The 15240-nt window shown below is 46.0% G+C and overlaps 1 protein-coding gene across 1 annotated transcript in view; it reads right to left on the bottom strand.

The window, feature by feature from the left end:
- Nucleotides 1–15240, bottom strand: part of LOC134403969 (store-operated calcium entry regulator STIMATE-like) — a 51050-nt gene that overhangs the window by 23936 nt on the left and 11874 nt on the right. The window contains exons 4-5 of the mRNA XM_063134515.1: nucleotides 14570–14665; nucleotides 13762–13883 (exon numbers count right to left, since the gene is read on the bottom strand). Of these exons, the coding sequence (XP_062990585.1) occupies nucleotides 13762–13883; nucleotides 14570–14665 (218 nt within the window). The remainder of the gene's footprint in view (nucleotides 1–13761; nucleotides 13884–14569; nucleotides 14666–15240) is intronic.

The raw sequence follows: 15240 nt of genomic DNA, 5'->3' as shown, positions 1-15240 counted from the left end.
CTCAAGGTAGAAGTCACCTTTCCCAATGTGGACCGGCTCAGTCTCAGTAAGCAGCTGAGAAGCGCCACAAGTCTGAGGATATGAGATGCTAGTTCATGATAGCACCACTGTTATCTCACACCGTTGTGTAACCAGATCTGCAAAGCCATTGCTAATCAAATATGACTAGCAAGCAGGACTGAGTAAGCAAGAAGAAGAAAGCATTCTTCATCACTGGCTGACAGGTCATTCGGAACTCATTTCTTACGGAGAGAAACTTTCAACCTCATTCAGAAAACATCCAGATGTTTTCTTATGGGGATACAAAAATGGTTACTACCTTTCCAAAAGTTACGTAAACAGATTTAGAAGCAACCCAACGGTTCATGTAGGTCAACCCTTCAACCAAAGAGCAAGCTCTGGGAAGCTGGTGTGGTGCAGTGCTGTTGAGACTTGCACTGGGGAGGCATGAGTCAGCTCCAGATTTTTGTAAGGAAGAGGCTACTTGTGGGCTTTAATTTGCATGCATAAAGTCTCAGGTTCAACCCTGGCCTTCTCCAGGTAGGGCTAGAAAGGAATCTTGCCTGAAACCCTGGAGAACCATTGCTGCCAACACACACACACACACACACACACACACACACACACACACACACACACAGAGAGAGAGAGAGAGAGAGAGAGAGAGAGAGAGAGAGAGAGAAGAGCAGTTAAACTGCAATGCAGAAGTCAGAAACACCCAGCAAATGGCAATTTTTGCTACTCCTCTGTAGAAATCATGAAAGCCAAGTTGAAAAGTCCCTTTCATTTAAAGGGATAAAGGGTTTTGTTTTGCTTGACAATCCCACAATAATGGAATGCTCTTGAGCCCAGGGCTGAATTTAATTTCAGAGAAGTTCTTGGGAGTTGCATTCCAGCAGTGGGCAGGACGAAATGGCAAAATGGGCAGGGCCAAAAATTAAAATTAACAGCACGTTGCAATTTAAAGCCCTTACTGACCTAAGTCACTCAGCCTTAGGAGAGGCGTTTCAGCCTTTTACAGTGGAGGGGAGAAACTGCACCAAATACCACCACCACCCCCGAAATTATTGGTCAGGCGTGGAGCCAGAGGAAGGGGGCATGGTTCCCCAAGCGGACTGGGACCCCACTTGAGAATACGCAAAGTACCTTTGCTTGCCACAGTCAGCTTTAGAACTTATGAAATGGAAGAGCTTCCAAGGGCAGCAGTTCTTTGCATTTTGAAAATGTGCAAAAAAGATACCTGTAGGTTGCCCCATCTGCTGCTAATTCACATGGAAAAGCACAGCCCATGACTGCAGCCCACCAATCAACATGGCAAAGGAAATTAACCGTCTCTGGGCTGCCGCAAATAGCCAATTCCATAACCCACGGCTGACACCAGGAATAGAAGAGATACACATATGACCCAAGGCGGAGGAGGATTCACAGGCTGATTTGAAACAAGCCAGACTTTTGGCTGAACGCCTCCAGTTAGCCTATAAAGGCTACATTTCCAGCGCTATCCTGTAATAACATTCACACTTTGCACAAAGCAGAGCAAGAGGCGTTTTAGGGCCTTGCGCAAAACGTCGCCTACCATCTTCGAACGAGACAGGGAGATAGAACAAATACATGGTTTCCTTTCTGTACTTGAACTTTGCTTCCTCTTGTGCTCATAATCTATCCCCAGCTGGTCTGCAATGACTCTTAGAGGGGGGGGGGGGGAAGCTTAGCAAACACCAAAAGAATAAATAAAAAAAATCCCTGTAACGAAACCACAGCGGCGTTTAAAAGTCTCCCAGCTGTTCAAACTCCACTAAATATTTCCAGATGCAGCCTTGGATGTAAATTATATGCTTCGTCAAAAAAAAAATGTAACCACCCACCTGCTACTGCCAATTGGTTCTCTACCTCCAAGTACCATTGGGATATGACAAACACGGTGCACACGTCCAAATTATCTCTGACTGCTTATGACCACATAAAGCAAATTTTATGCCCCTCAATACAGCTCAAGAGCTAGGAGGCCAGTATTAACAATAACAACAGTGCAAAGGGCAGATGTCTCTGAGGATGTGGATGCTGGGACCAGAGATAAACGATCACGCAAATTAGGGCACTAACTAAGACATCTGCAAAAGGTTTTGTGGCTGGGGGGGGGGGAATGTTACAAATGAAGTGTTTATTGGAAAGATAAATAGGGCAAGATCCAAATGAACTGTGCAATTAATAACTGTAAAATAAGTAAGCCTGTTTATGTGCCCATGGTGGGTTTTTTATTATTATTATTTGTCTTTCCTCAATAACAGTCCTGCTTTCTACAAGCCATTTTTGGATCTAAGCTGATCCTTCAAGGAGATCTATTCCAAGGAAGGAGAAAATCCCACAGGGCTCAAGATGCTTGTGTTTTCCTCGAGGAGGGCTTAAATTGCACAGAACATTAATTATGTTAACACACAGACACCCCCCTCAGCCTCCTTTGGCTACACAGGAGGAAAATAGAAACTACATATGATGCTATGCGTACTTTGCACCTAGACCTCTTCAGAGCATGGCCATATGGCTGGGTGTACTCCATGCAACAACACACAACACACCTGTCATGTCTAACCCTACTGCCCCTGTTTTGGGAGATGTTTCAGGTAGTAGTCATTGATAGCCTTCAGGATGCAGAAATTTATCCAACCCCCTTTTAAAGCCATCCAAATTGGTGACCATCACTACATCTTGTGGTAGTGAGTTCCATAATTTAACTATGCGCTGTGTGAAGAAGGACTTCCTTTTATTTGTCCTGGATCTCCCACCAATCAGCTTCATGGGATGACCCCGGGTATTCTGAGAGAGGGAGAAAAATGTCTCCCTGTCCACATTCTCCACACCATGCATAATTCTGTACACCTCTGTCATGTCTCCCCTTAGCCTCATTTTTTTCCAATTGAAACAATCCCAGTTGATGTAACCTTCCCTCAGAGGGGAGATGCTCCAGCCCCTTAATCATGTTAGGGCCTTGCCAGATGAGGCTTTAGCCCGATGCGAGGCCCGTGATCGTCCCTGTGCATCCAGATGATGCACAGGGTATCCCGGGCTCAGGCAGGGGTCAACCCTCTCTGGGACCGGGGTAACCGGCACCTCTTTTAGCCCGGTTTTTCCTGCGGTCTTGGGCTGAGCCCGAGACTGCAGGCATGTAGCCAGGTCTGCTGCTTTTCCCGGCTACCGCATTTACTCCTGAGTAGCTGGGAAAAGCGACTGACCAGCTGCAGTGCTCCACAGGAGCGATGCGGCCATCAGGGCTGGGGGGCGGAATCGCGGCCTAAGGGACATGGGGGGCGGGGATCGCGGCCTAAGGAACATGGGGGGCGGGGATTGCGGCCTAAGGGACGGAGGGCTACAGGAGATTGGGGGTGGGAAACGGAAGCCTTCAGGGGGGCGGGAAACAGAGGGCTACGGGAGATCGGGGGTGGGAAACGGAGGCCTTCAGAGGGGCGGGAAACGGAGGGCTACAGGAGATCAGGGCAGGAAACGGAGGGCTACGGGAGATCGGGGGCGGGAAACGGAGGCCTTCGGGGGGCAGGAAACAGAGGGCTACAGGAGATCGGGGCGGGAAACGGAGGACTATCAGGGGCAGGATCTCCCCTGGGAGATCAGGGGCAGGAAACGGAGGCCTTCGGGAGCGGGAAACGGAGGGCTACGGGAGATTGGGGGCAGGAAACGGAGGTCTTCGGGGGGCAGGAAACGGAGGGCTACGGGAGATCGGGAAATGGAAGCCAGGGGAAATCGAGGGGATCGGAGGCCAGGGGAGATCGCATGGGGGGGGAATTGGGGGGAAGGGGAGCAGGGAACCCAATTTTTTTTAAAAAAAATCCCTACCTTTAGCGCTGGTGCGCTCCTGCGCACGCAACCCCTTTAACTACAAAAGAAAATGGCGGACGCGATGGGGCTTTCCTAGATCCCGTCGCATCTGACGTGTAGACGGGGCCGACAGGCCGCACTACTTCTAGCGTGGCCTGGCCCTTCTACAGGCCCGGATTCCAAGGTAGGTCTAGCAAAGCCCTTAGTTGCCCAATTGATCTGGTCATTTCTAGGTTTTAAGCAAGGCTGCCTGTATTCTATATACAATGCACACGTTCTTGCACTTTTTTGGCACTGAACGCCTCTTGAAAGTGGGGAGGCTGTTCCATGCCAGAAACAAACCCATCCTGTTCCTTCAGTAATGTTGAGAGGAAACAGACGTGACGGCATCTGGCAGAGGCTGAAATAGAAGCCGAACGGAACCGCATGTTTTGCACATTCAACAGACCAAGTGAGCCAGAAAAGTTCATCCTTCCCCAAAGGCCGCACATGCAATGTCTGGAAGGGATGGGAAGACAGAAAGGAAGGCTTGTTTAGCACTAAGTAGACTTCAGAGAAGCCCCCAATAAGACTTCGTTTTCTTTCTTTTTTAAAATGCTCACACACCCTGCAGGGGAGTGGAATTCTGGGGGAAACCTGGGAGGAAGTTTAATCCTCCCTGCCCAGAGCATGCTGATCCTGAACTGAATTGGAACTGGGCATAATTACACGAGAGTAACATGAAGAGTTACGAAGAGTCACGAAGAGTCGGAAGCGACTGAACGAATAAACGACAACAACACAAAACACAAGTCCCAGCTACCTGGCTGTAGATGGGCTTTGAAAGATTCCTTGAAAGAACCATGGAAAGGTGTCACTTTCATTCCAGGGCCAGAGGGCGGCTGTCCTACCGAACCATCACATGCGGCATGGAAAAGCTATGAAGAGAAATTCCTCGCTTGGGGGCTCTTGTGCTTCTGGGGTCAATGAGCCACAAGAGGCATGACTCGATTTCCATGGGATGGGAGACTGTGCTAAGCCCTCGTGGAACATACAAACTGCGCTGTATGGATGCTGGCAGTGGCAGACGGGGGAATAGATGGAGAAGATAAGGCCAGTGATGAAGACATGAGATGGAACCAGTAACTTTGCTGTGATGCAACACAGCTGTTTACTTCCTCCTCATTCTACCACCTTTGGGAGGCCAGATCTTACTACCTTACTACTCTTCATCTCCCAAGACACTGTTTTTCCACTAAAAAGTGTCAAGAAGGGGTAAGCAAGGATGTCCAACCAGGAGACATTTCAACAACTACTCCAAGGCTCAACACCAACAACCTAATGCAAGATACTGGCTTGTTTCTAAACATTTCTCTGCCATCCTCTTGCCTCAAAACCTCAACTGTGCAGGGCATGCAACACGCCCGGCAGGTTGTGGTATTTGACTGCCTTGTAAGGGAGTGCGTTTTTTGCTCCAAGCTCTCATGAGCACTGGGATTATTTTTAATCCATGCTGATTCCAAGGCACTGAGCAAGAAGTAATGCTCGTAACTCTGCTCCCTGTTTGATTTGAGTCTTTGTGGAACCGCGCACGCACACAAGCAGGAGTTAGAAAGCAATGCAGAAGTCAGAAATACCCAAGATAACGGCAATTTTTGCTACGCCTTTGCAAAAAGCGTAAAAGCCAAGCTGGAAAGTCACTTCCATTTAAAGAGATTTTTTATCTCTTGTTCATGCATTGGTTATTTCTCGGTTGGACTACTGCAACCTTCTTCTCACTAGCCTTCCTTCTTCTCACATCAGTCCATTGGTTTCCGTTCACCTCTCTGCTGCTAAGATCATCTTCTTGGCTCGCCGCTCTGACCATGTCACTCCACTTCTGAAATCTCTTCATTGGCTTCCAATTCACTCCAGAATCCAATATAAACTTCTCCTGTTGACCTACAAAGCTTTTCACGGTCTAGCTCCTTCCTATCTTTCCTCTCTCATCTCACACTATTGCCCCGCTCGTGCTCTTCGCTCCTCTAATGCCATGTCTCTCACCCGCCCAAGGGTCTCCACTTCCCTTGCTCGGCTTCGTCCATTTTCTTCGGCTGCCCCTTACGCCTGGAACGCTCTTCCAGAACATTTGAGAACTACAAGTTCAATCGCAGCTTTTAAAGCTCAGCTAAAAACTTTTCTTTTTCCTAAAGCTTTTAAAACTTGAATTGTTCTGACTTTTATACTGCCTGTTTGGTGCATTCTCTTCCCCTCCTTATTGCTTTATTATGATTTTATTAGAATGTAAGCCTATGCGGCAGGGTCTTGCTATTTATTGTTTTACTCTGTACAGCACCATGTACATTAATGGTGCTATATAAATAATAATAATAATAATAATAATAATAATAATAATAATAATAATAATAAGGGTTGGGAAGGGAACAGCCAGTGGGGTTGATGAACAATGAGATGCAAGGACATTGCAACACAGACAGGCTCACATATTAGACAGCCGGGTGAGGTGCATGGAGTTCTTTATCTGGGAAGGGAGCTCTTCAATCCTGCCACTTTAATTTATTGATTCATTCTGTTTATATTCCACCCTTCCTACAAGGAGATCAGAACAGCATTGCACTCCATGAGGCTGATTAAACACTAGAGGGGGGCGCTTTCAGTCTACCTCCCCATGCACACAAAGACTGAGTGAGGGGCATTGTGGGAACGGATGGGCTAACCCCATCCCATGTGTTCAGTGCTCACAGAGCTTCACCACACTGGGAGGTGGGGAGAGATCTTGAGTGGGCCAGGACTTCTTCTCACATGGAAGAACTCCATGTATGTAGAACCCCTTCTGATGTGTGCTGAACGGGTGGGTGGAGAGCGTAGCCCACAGAGCCTCACTTTACAGAAAGACCCGTTAAAGCAGCCTTCCTCAACCTGGGGCGCTCCAGATGTGTTGGACTACAACTCCCAGAATGCCCCAGCCAGCTGGCTGGGGCATTCTGGGAGATGCAGTCCAACACATCTGGAGCGCCCCAGGTTGAGGAAGGCTGCGTTAAAGGGACATCTACAGAGCAGGGCGGATAAAAATCAATGTTGTTGTTGTTGTTTTTAAAAAAAGTAAATTAAAAAAACTGATTTTTTAATTTAAATCGGATTTTTTTAATAAAATGCTAATTAAAAAATCTGAATTTTTTTATTTAAATCTGATTTTTTTAAAATAAAATGCTTTTTGAGAAAAAATCTATCTAAAGATAGTTTTCTATTTAAGATACATCATAGTTCAAAGTTTATTCATCGTGAAATAAGGATTAGTTTTTAATTAGGTAGCATGAGGCTGTATATTCATGCAATGTTTAAATTTTTGGGTGAATGAATTAATCCGTTCACAATGTCATGCTTTTCCAGAGGTTTCTGTAAGATTATTGGGCATTTTTTCTATCTAGAAGATATTATCACAGGTGCTTGGTTTTACAGTTCTCAAAACTGTGAATTTGGGTCTGCAGAGATCACAATCCCATTGTTCCTTTGCAAATCTATGTACACAGAATCAACCACCTTACCTCTTAAGTGCTAAGTTTATTTTTATATATATATTTTTTATATTTTTTAAGTTTCCAAAACATTCAATGAAAGAGTGCACTTTTTTGGGGGGGGGGGAAATCACATGATTAATTCGAGTCTTTCTGAATAGTGATTTAAATCATGATTTAAATCAAATTGATTTAAATCGAATCCACCCTGCCACAAAGCTTCACAGCCAAGTGGGCATTGCAACCAAGGTCACCCCAGTCTTATGCCAACCCCCTATAACCACTTTGGCTTCTCGTTGCCAAGGGAACCCTTTCAATGGAAATGTTTGCATAATTATGCTCCTTGCGCCAGCTGTGACCCTTCCTGAATCAGTCTGACTTGGCTATGGTTATCCATGCCTTGGTTACATCACCTTCAGACTACTGTCATATGCTCCACATAGGGCTACTCCTGAAGAGTGTCCAGAAGTTTCAACTGGTGAAAAATGTGGCAGCTTAGGCAGCTAACCAGTGCACAGTATCAGGACAACATTGCACCTGTCTCAAACGACCTACACTGGTTGCCAATTGCTTTCCAGGCTCAAGTCAAGGTGTCGGTTTTAGCTTTTAAAGACCTAAACAGCTTAGGCCCTGCTGTCTTGCTTTGAACCTCCCCAGATATTAAGATCTCCCTATCGAGAGCAACATTACCTGCACAGGCCCATTTGGCAGGTACACATGAAAAGGCCTTCTCCTGCATTGCCCAAAACTATGGAATGCGCTGTCTCAAAAACTACACTTCTCTTGGCCTTTAGAAAGGGTACACAGGCCTTTAAAAGCTTTAATAAGTGTGTGTGTTTAAACTGTTTGTGTGTTATGGTTTTATTGTTTTAAATTGTCTCACACTGCTTTGAAGGCTTTTTAGCAGGTAAGGCAGTATGTAAATGCTGGTGATGTTATTATTAGTGTTGTTGTTATTATATTTATAGCCCACCTTTTTCCCTCTTGCAAGGAACCCTAGGCTGCTGACATTGTCCTTTTCTCCATGTTAGCCTCACAACAACAACCCTGTGAGGTAAGTTAGGCTGAGAGTCAGTGACTGGGCCAAAGTCACCCAGTGAGCTTCGTGTCCAAATGGGTATAGGGTGACCATATGAAAAGGAGGACAGGGCTCCTGTATCTTTAACAGTTGCATAGCAAAGGGAATTTCAGCAGGTGTCATTCGTATGCATGCAGCACCTGGTGAAGTTCCCTCTTCATCACAACCGTTCAAGCTGCTGAAGTATAGCTAGAGTGACCAGATACAAAAGAGGGCAGGACTCCTGCAGCTTTAACTGTTGTGATGAAGAGGGAATCTCACCAGGTGCTGTATGCTTACCAATGACACCTGCTGAAATTCCCTTTTCTATGCAACTATTAAAGATACAGGTGCCCTGTCCCTTTCCATATGGTCACCCTAGAATGAGAACTAGAACCCAGATCTCTCAGCTTCCAATCCAACCCTCTAACCACTAGGCCACACTGGCTTACATAAGAACTCCTGCTCAGTGCTTGCCAGACGACACCTCTGCCTGCTGTCCTCAACCCACCTATGATGCCCAACTCTCATCTTGCCCTATTTCCATGGAAACTAGGGTGACCACATGAAAAGGAGGACAGGGCTCCTGTATCTTTAACAGTTGTATTGAAAAGGGAATTTCAGCAGGTGCCATCTGCATGCATGCAGCACCTGGTGAAATCCCCTCTTCATCACAATACTTAAAGCTGCAGGAGCCCTGCCCTCTTTTAAATCTGGTCACTCTAGTATAGCTCCTGCAGCTTTAACTGTTAAGTTGAAGAGGAAATTTCACCAGGTGCTGCATGCATACAAATGACATCTGCTGAAATTCCCTTTTCTATGCAACTGTTAAAGATACAGGAGCCCTGTCCTCCTTTTCATAGGGTCACCCTAATGGAAACAAAAAAACTCTATCTCGGCCTTCTGAGGCCTGTACATCTGCTGAAGCCTGGCCTTGCACCTCACAAGCTGGCAAATTCACAATGCTGGATGAAAAGACTACTGTGCAGCCCCCTTTTTTATTCCCTGTCCAAGTTTGCAATTATTAATGGGTGGTGTTTTCTTAATTTTTGTTTTTAAGGCGGGGGGGGAGGCAGGTGCTTCCTTATCAAAATGATTCATGCTACAAAATCTCCACTGAAGAGAGAAGGGCTGATTATTTATTTTTAAAAAACAAAACAAAAGTAGGAGCTCAATTTGGCTCTCCGCTCTGAGAAACTGGAAGGCTTGTGATGGAAATGTTTTAACAACACCATGACAACAGGCCAGAATCAACCCACACACGGGTCCTCGCTTCAAACTCAGCAGCTGAAACAAAGTGCTCGTGTTTCTCACCAACACGTTTCAACAGCCCCCGTACACGGAGGTCACGGAATATTCTAGAGGCATGGTTTAGTTCAGGCTGAGGTACTTACCACGACTAAGCCCATTTTCCACAACACCCCCCCACACACACACCTAGTTTAGTTGTTGCTTTTAGGGGTGCTTCAACAACTTATTTTATAGTTGCTTAATTATCTACACACAAGTATGTTTCAATCCGAGGCAGTAAGCCCATGTGCACCAGTTGCTGGGGAACATGGGTGGGAGGGTGCTGTTGCACCATGCCCTGGTTTGTTGGCCCCTGGTCGACAGCTGGTTGGTCACCGTGTGAACAGAGTGCTGGACTAGATGGACCCTCGGTCTGATCCAGCATGGCACTTCTTACGTTCTTAATCTTCAACTTAATTAAGCTCTTACTAACTTGACCATCACCCCTGGATGTCAACAATGGCAAATAGGTGGCATATTTTTTAATTATTATTTTTCAAAGAAATGAGTCAGATAAAAGAAGCAGGGCTTTGAACATGCCCAAGACTGGTTCTGTGCACTGCTTTGGTTCCAGAGCCAAATGCCAAAACAAAAGGGGGCGATTTTAGAACGAAGCTGTAAATATCCGGATAAAGACCTGATCAGTCCAATCCGGACGATGGCGAGCTACTGCTCCCACCAGCAAAGCTGTACAAGCAACCAGGACTTAGCAGATTTGTCTGCTCTCACCCAGCAGCCACCTGTCCTCTATGAGAGCCACCATTTTTACATAAGATGGGGGCTCTGGATTTTTGTAGATTTAGTGTTACACACAATGGTGGCCATAAAGGGCAGCAGCTAACCAGGTTCGGGAGACCTGATTGAGATTGAGGGGAGACATGATAGCACTCTTCAAATACTTAAAAGGTTGTCACACAGAGGAGGGCCAGGATCTCTTCTCGATCCTCCCAGAGTGCAGGACACGGAATAATGGGCTCAAGTTAAAGGAAGCCAGATTCCAGCTGGACATCAGGAAAAACTTCCTGACTGTTAGAGCAGTATGACAATGGAATCAGTTACCTAGGGAGGTTGTGGGTCCTCCCACACTAGAGTCATTCAAGAGGCAGCTGGACAACCATCTTTCAGGGATGCTTTAGGGTGGATTCCTGCATTGAGCAGGGGGTTGGACTCGATGGCCTTGTAGGCCCCTTCCAACTCTGCTATTCTATGATTCTATGAAATGAGCTGAGGGGGAGTCCGTCACACTCCCTGTCAGCTTTGCACCTGGCTTTCACAGGCACTCCTCCAGCAGCTTCAGATGTCCAAATCTCACTTCGGATCTGAAGTGGCCCGAAGCGGATCAGGGCCAATTCGGAAGCTCCAAATCAGCCTCCGAAGTGGGTTGGGTGGCCATGCAGAACCCTAAACAGAAGTGGGGGCTTGACTCATAATGTGCATTACTAGAGTTTGCTGTTCTTGTGGTACAAAATATCACCCACCTTTCTCACAGATTCAAGGCATTTTCTTCCAAAACAAGCTTGCAGAGAAATGTCAGTTTGTTTACATAGAGCTGAGGGTTGGGGGTATATACACAAGCCAAAGAGAGAAATGAAACTGTAGCCTTATAAGTCTCTAGCCCACATCCACAAGTCTTCTACCAAGACACGTTCTGTTCCAGGGGCTGGAAGTTCAAGGCACCACATTAGTCACTGTAGTTCCTATGCACAATTGTTAGAAGAACCATGAAACCAGGTTTTACGAAAGGCAGTGCTGCATTTACAAGGTGGGCTTCCTCTGCAGCAAGCCAACCAAAATTCTGCATCCAGAAAAAGATGAATTCTGCACTGTGCACGAATTATGTAGGTGGGGGCAATAATATGAAAAGATTTTGCATACTTTATTTTGCTCCTCCATAGCACTGTTCATCCTCAGCCTCTCTCTCCTGGCTCTTGAGATTTTAACCAAGCATTGTCCAAGCACTTTCAACAGCCCCCTCTTTGCAATCCTAAAGGCTAGAAACTTGCTTTTTAATTCATGCCAGGATTTTCCAGATGTTCACAATCCTGCAGCCAATAACAAGTTCTGCATTCTCGTGTTGTTCCTCTTTTCGTGTCCAAATGCAACATCATCTGGACTATTTCCCTACACCTAGGAAAACCTCACGCAAATTTCCAAATGATGACTTGGGTGCAAGAAAAACTCCTGAGCAGGCATGACTTCATTCTGTTGCACCTCCGTGATCAGCGGTTATCTATTCTAAAATTCTTTAGGAAGCTTTAGACGGTCAAACAAACAGAGAAAACTGCTTGTCAGAAGTATGAAGAGACACCATTTCTCTTACACCAGGCGTGCAAAAGCATAGAGCTGTTTGTGAAGTACGGACCCACATTTGATAGGAACTGCTGCCCCCCAGTGGAATTGTATGTGGAAGACACTCCAAAAATCCAAGTTCAGAAACAGGGAGGGAGAATAGATAGAAGAAAAAATGTTATCCCCAGTTACCCTAGGAAGTTACATGAGTGCGATCCCATGCATAAGAACATAAGTCGTCCCATGCTGCATCAGACCAAGGGTCCATCTAGCCAGGGATGAACAAGCAGGACATGGTGCAACAGCACCCTCCCACCCATGTTCCCCAGCAACTGGTGCACACAGGCTTGCTGCCTCAAATACTGGAGATAGCACACAACCATCAGGGCTAGTAGCCATTGATAGACTTTGCCTCCAGGAATTTATCCAACCCTGTTTGAAGCCATCCAGATTGGTGGCCATCATTACATCTTGTGGTAGTGAATTCCATAATTTCACTATGCACTGTACTTCCTTTTATTTGTCCTGGATTTCCCTTTCTACTGTCTGCATGTTAGACAGACAGAAGAATAGGTCCTACGACTCCCAGCATGGCTGGCTGGAGAATGCTGTGGATTGTAGGGCTTTATAAAGAAATATTTAGGAATATTTAGAGCTCATTTCTTCCAGCAGCTTCAGCTGAAATGCCTCTTTATCATTTAAAATGAGATAAAAATGGATTATCACAAGGCAAAGACAAACCTGAGAGCACCGAATTTATTCTTTTTCCTTTTTTTAAGGATGGAAAGAGAGCAAGAAGTGCTATGACCAAGCTCGACTCTCCACCCACTGAGAATTTTAGTTTTCATTTAGAAAATTTAACTTTCTAGCTCTCACACAACTACAGGATATCTTTAAAATAATAATAATGTTAAATACACCCATAGACTCCAAAGATCAAAGAACAAGGCTTCAGTATGCTTCACAAAACTCTTTGTCCTTCCCAACAACCAACAGTAGTAGCAGAACATAATAAATCTGGAGAAGACCCAAGCCCTGTAGTGGAGTCCATCCTTCGCATGCAGAAGGTCTCGTTCAATCCCTGGCATTTTCAGTTTAAGACTCAGGCGGCAGGGTGATGGAAACGATGCTTCTCTGTTTGAAGCATCTCTGTTTCCCTGGAGAACCCCTGCCAGCTAATCCAATAGACCGGGATGCAGAAGCTCTTTCAGCCCAAAGACCAAATTTTGAAAAATCTGGAAGCCACATTCCAGCGGTGGGTGAGGCCAAAGGCAAAAGATTGAGGGCCAAACATGCCAAGAAAACCGGCATATTTTAGCTTGGAAGCTTTTACTGCTAGCAATTAAACCTTAGGAGAGGAATTTCCACCTTTTAGAATGGAGGAAAAAAACTGTACGAGAGCTTGGAAATGATTGGTGGTTGTGGGGGAAAGAGGCAAGGCTTTCTGGAGAACTGGTTGTGGCCCCCGGCTTGAGGTTTGCACCCCTGGAATAGACAATGCTGGGCTAGATGGACAAATTCGGACACGGTACGAGGCAGCTTCCTAAATTCTGAAATGTAGCCCCACAAAAAAGTTGCAGAAATATGTAACAACAACAACGTATTCTCTCAAATGACTTTGTTAAGATTTGTTTTTTAGCTATTATTATTATCATCATCATCATCATCATCATCATCATCATCTGTATCCCGCCTTTTGCCCAATTCTGGGCCCAATGCAATAATGCATTGTTATTGGGGCGAGGGGTATCTGAATACACTTATAAGGGCAAACGTGAAACAAGAAAATTGCCATTGACTTACCATACTCCCCAAAGACAAGGTGTGCATACCGCCGCCACTCCACGACCCAGGACACCACCTTCACGCCAATCCAGATCAGTAGCATCCCCAACGTGGCATCCAAGATGAAATTCATTAGATAACTATGATGGATAAGAACAAAAAAACCATGCTAACAAACCAGAACCCTTAAGCTGGTTCTTGGGGCTAAATTGCATCTTATGTTAAACGCATGATTTGCCACTGCTGCTTTTAAAAACCAGGGCTGGAGAGGTGGTGGTAGCATTCGAGATTGTGGTGGCAGGGGTTGCAGGTGGAGTTATGTTTCCCATGCCACAGTCCTAACAAAAGCCTTCCTTATCATATCCCAGGAAAGGCAAGTCAGTTGTATCATTGCTATATTACAGACAGTGGTTCAAGCTTGGACGTAATAATGGCGAAATTATTGTTTGGGCATTATGCAAAAGCTTTGGGCTTGTGCGTTTGGAAAGGAACTATGGTTTGCATAAACCATCATTATCCACTTTAAATGCAACAGCAAACTATGGTTTGCCACAAACCAGGAAGTCAGAGCACACAGAGAGAGGGGAGGAGAAGGAAGAGAGCAGGAATCTGCCATCCACAAACCTGCTCACAATGATCCAGCCACAGGTGAACTAAGCCACAGACTCACCTGGGACCACCCAGTGGGTTCACGCCTTTCGCCAAGATTTGCTCAGAACTGACAAGCTCATTGCTCATCCTACACCAACTCCCTAATACAATCATCACTGCCCCCAAAGATAGACCGGCCCACATTCATTCATTCACACGGCAAAGCCAAACTCACAGAGAGCAGGGATCTTCTTCCGTGAGATCAGACAGGAAAATGTTGGCAAAATGGATGAAGAGCGCTCCTATGGCTTGCTTTGAGGTATCGTAAAACCTTGAAGGAGTTTGGAAGAAACGATACAAAAAAAATCAGCAGAAGTGCATGACATGGAGTCAAGAAAGAGCACCCCTGCTGGGTCAGATCAAAGGCTTTTCTACTCCAACATCTAGTTTCCCACAGTGGCCAGCCAGCTGCCTGTGGGAAGCCCACAAGCAGGAGATGAGGGCACCAGCACTGACCTGCTTGTGTTCTCTAGGAACTGGTATTCAGACACTTTGGCTCAGTTCAGACAACACGTTTCTCAATGGTGGTTTTAGAACGCCCACGGTGGAGTTTTTACACCACCGTTGAGAAATGCGTTGTCTGGAGGGAAAACTCCCCACCACCACTCCACCCTGAATATCCATGCTGTGCAGAGGAGAGTCCCTGCACAACCCTTGTGTTGCATGTTGTGGGACAGGCTCCAAGGAGTTTTCCGTTGCGTTGAGTTGACATTTCCTACTGGCTACAGCATTCGCTAGCAAGAGTGGTGAAAGGAGCAAAAGCCACTCTAGGAGAGCCGCCGGGACTGGTTTTTGCAGCAATGGCTGTTGGGATACTATCGGGAGGACTGGGGGAGGAACTGTCAA

Source organism: Elgaria multicarinata, chromosome 9, assembly GCF_023053635.1.
Source record: "Elgaria multicarinata webbii isolate HBS135686 ecotype San Diego chromosome 9, rElgMul1.1.pri, whole genome shotgun sequence".
NCBI classification, from domain to species: Eukaryota; Metazoa; Chordata; class Lepidosauria; order Squamata; family Anguidae; genus Elgaria; species Elgaria multicarinata.
Note: the sequence above shows the minus strand (reverse complement) of the source record. Positions and strands in the feature narration are given on the sequence as shown.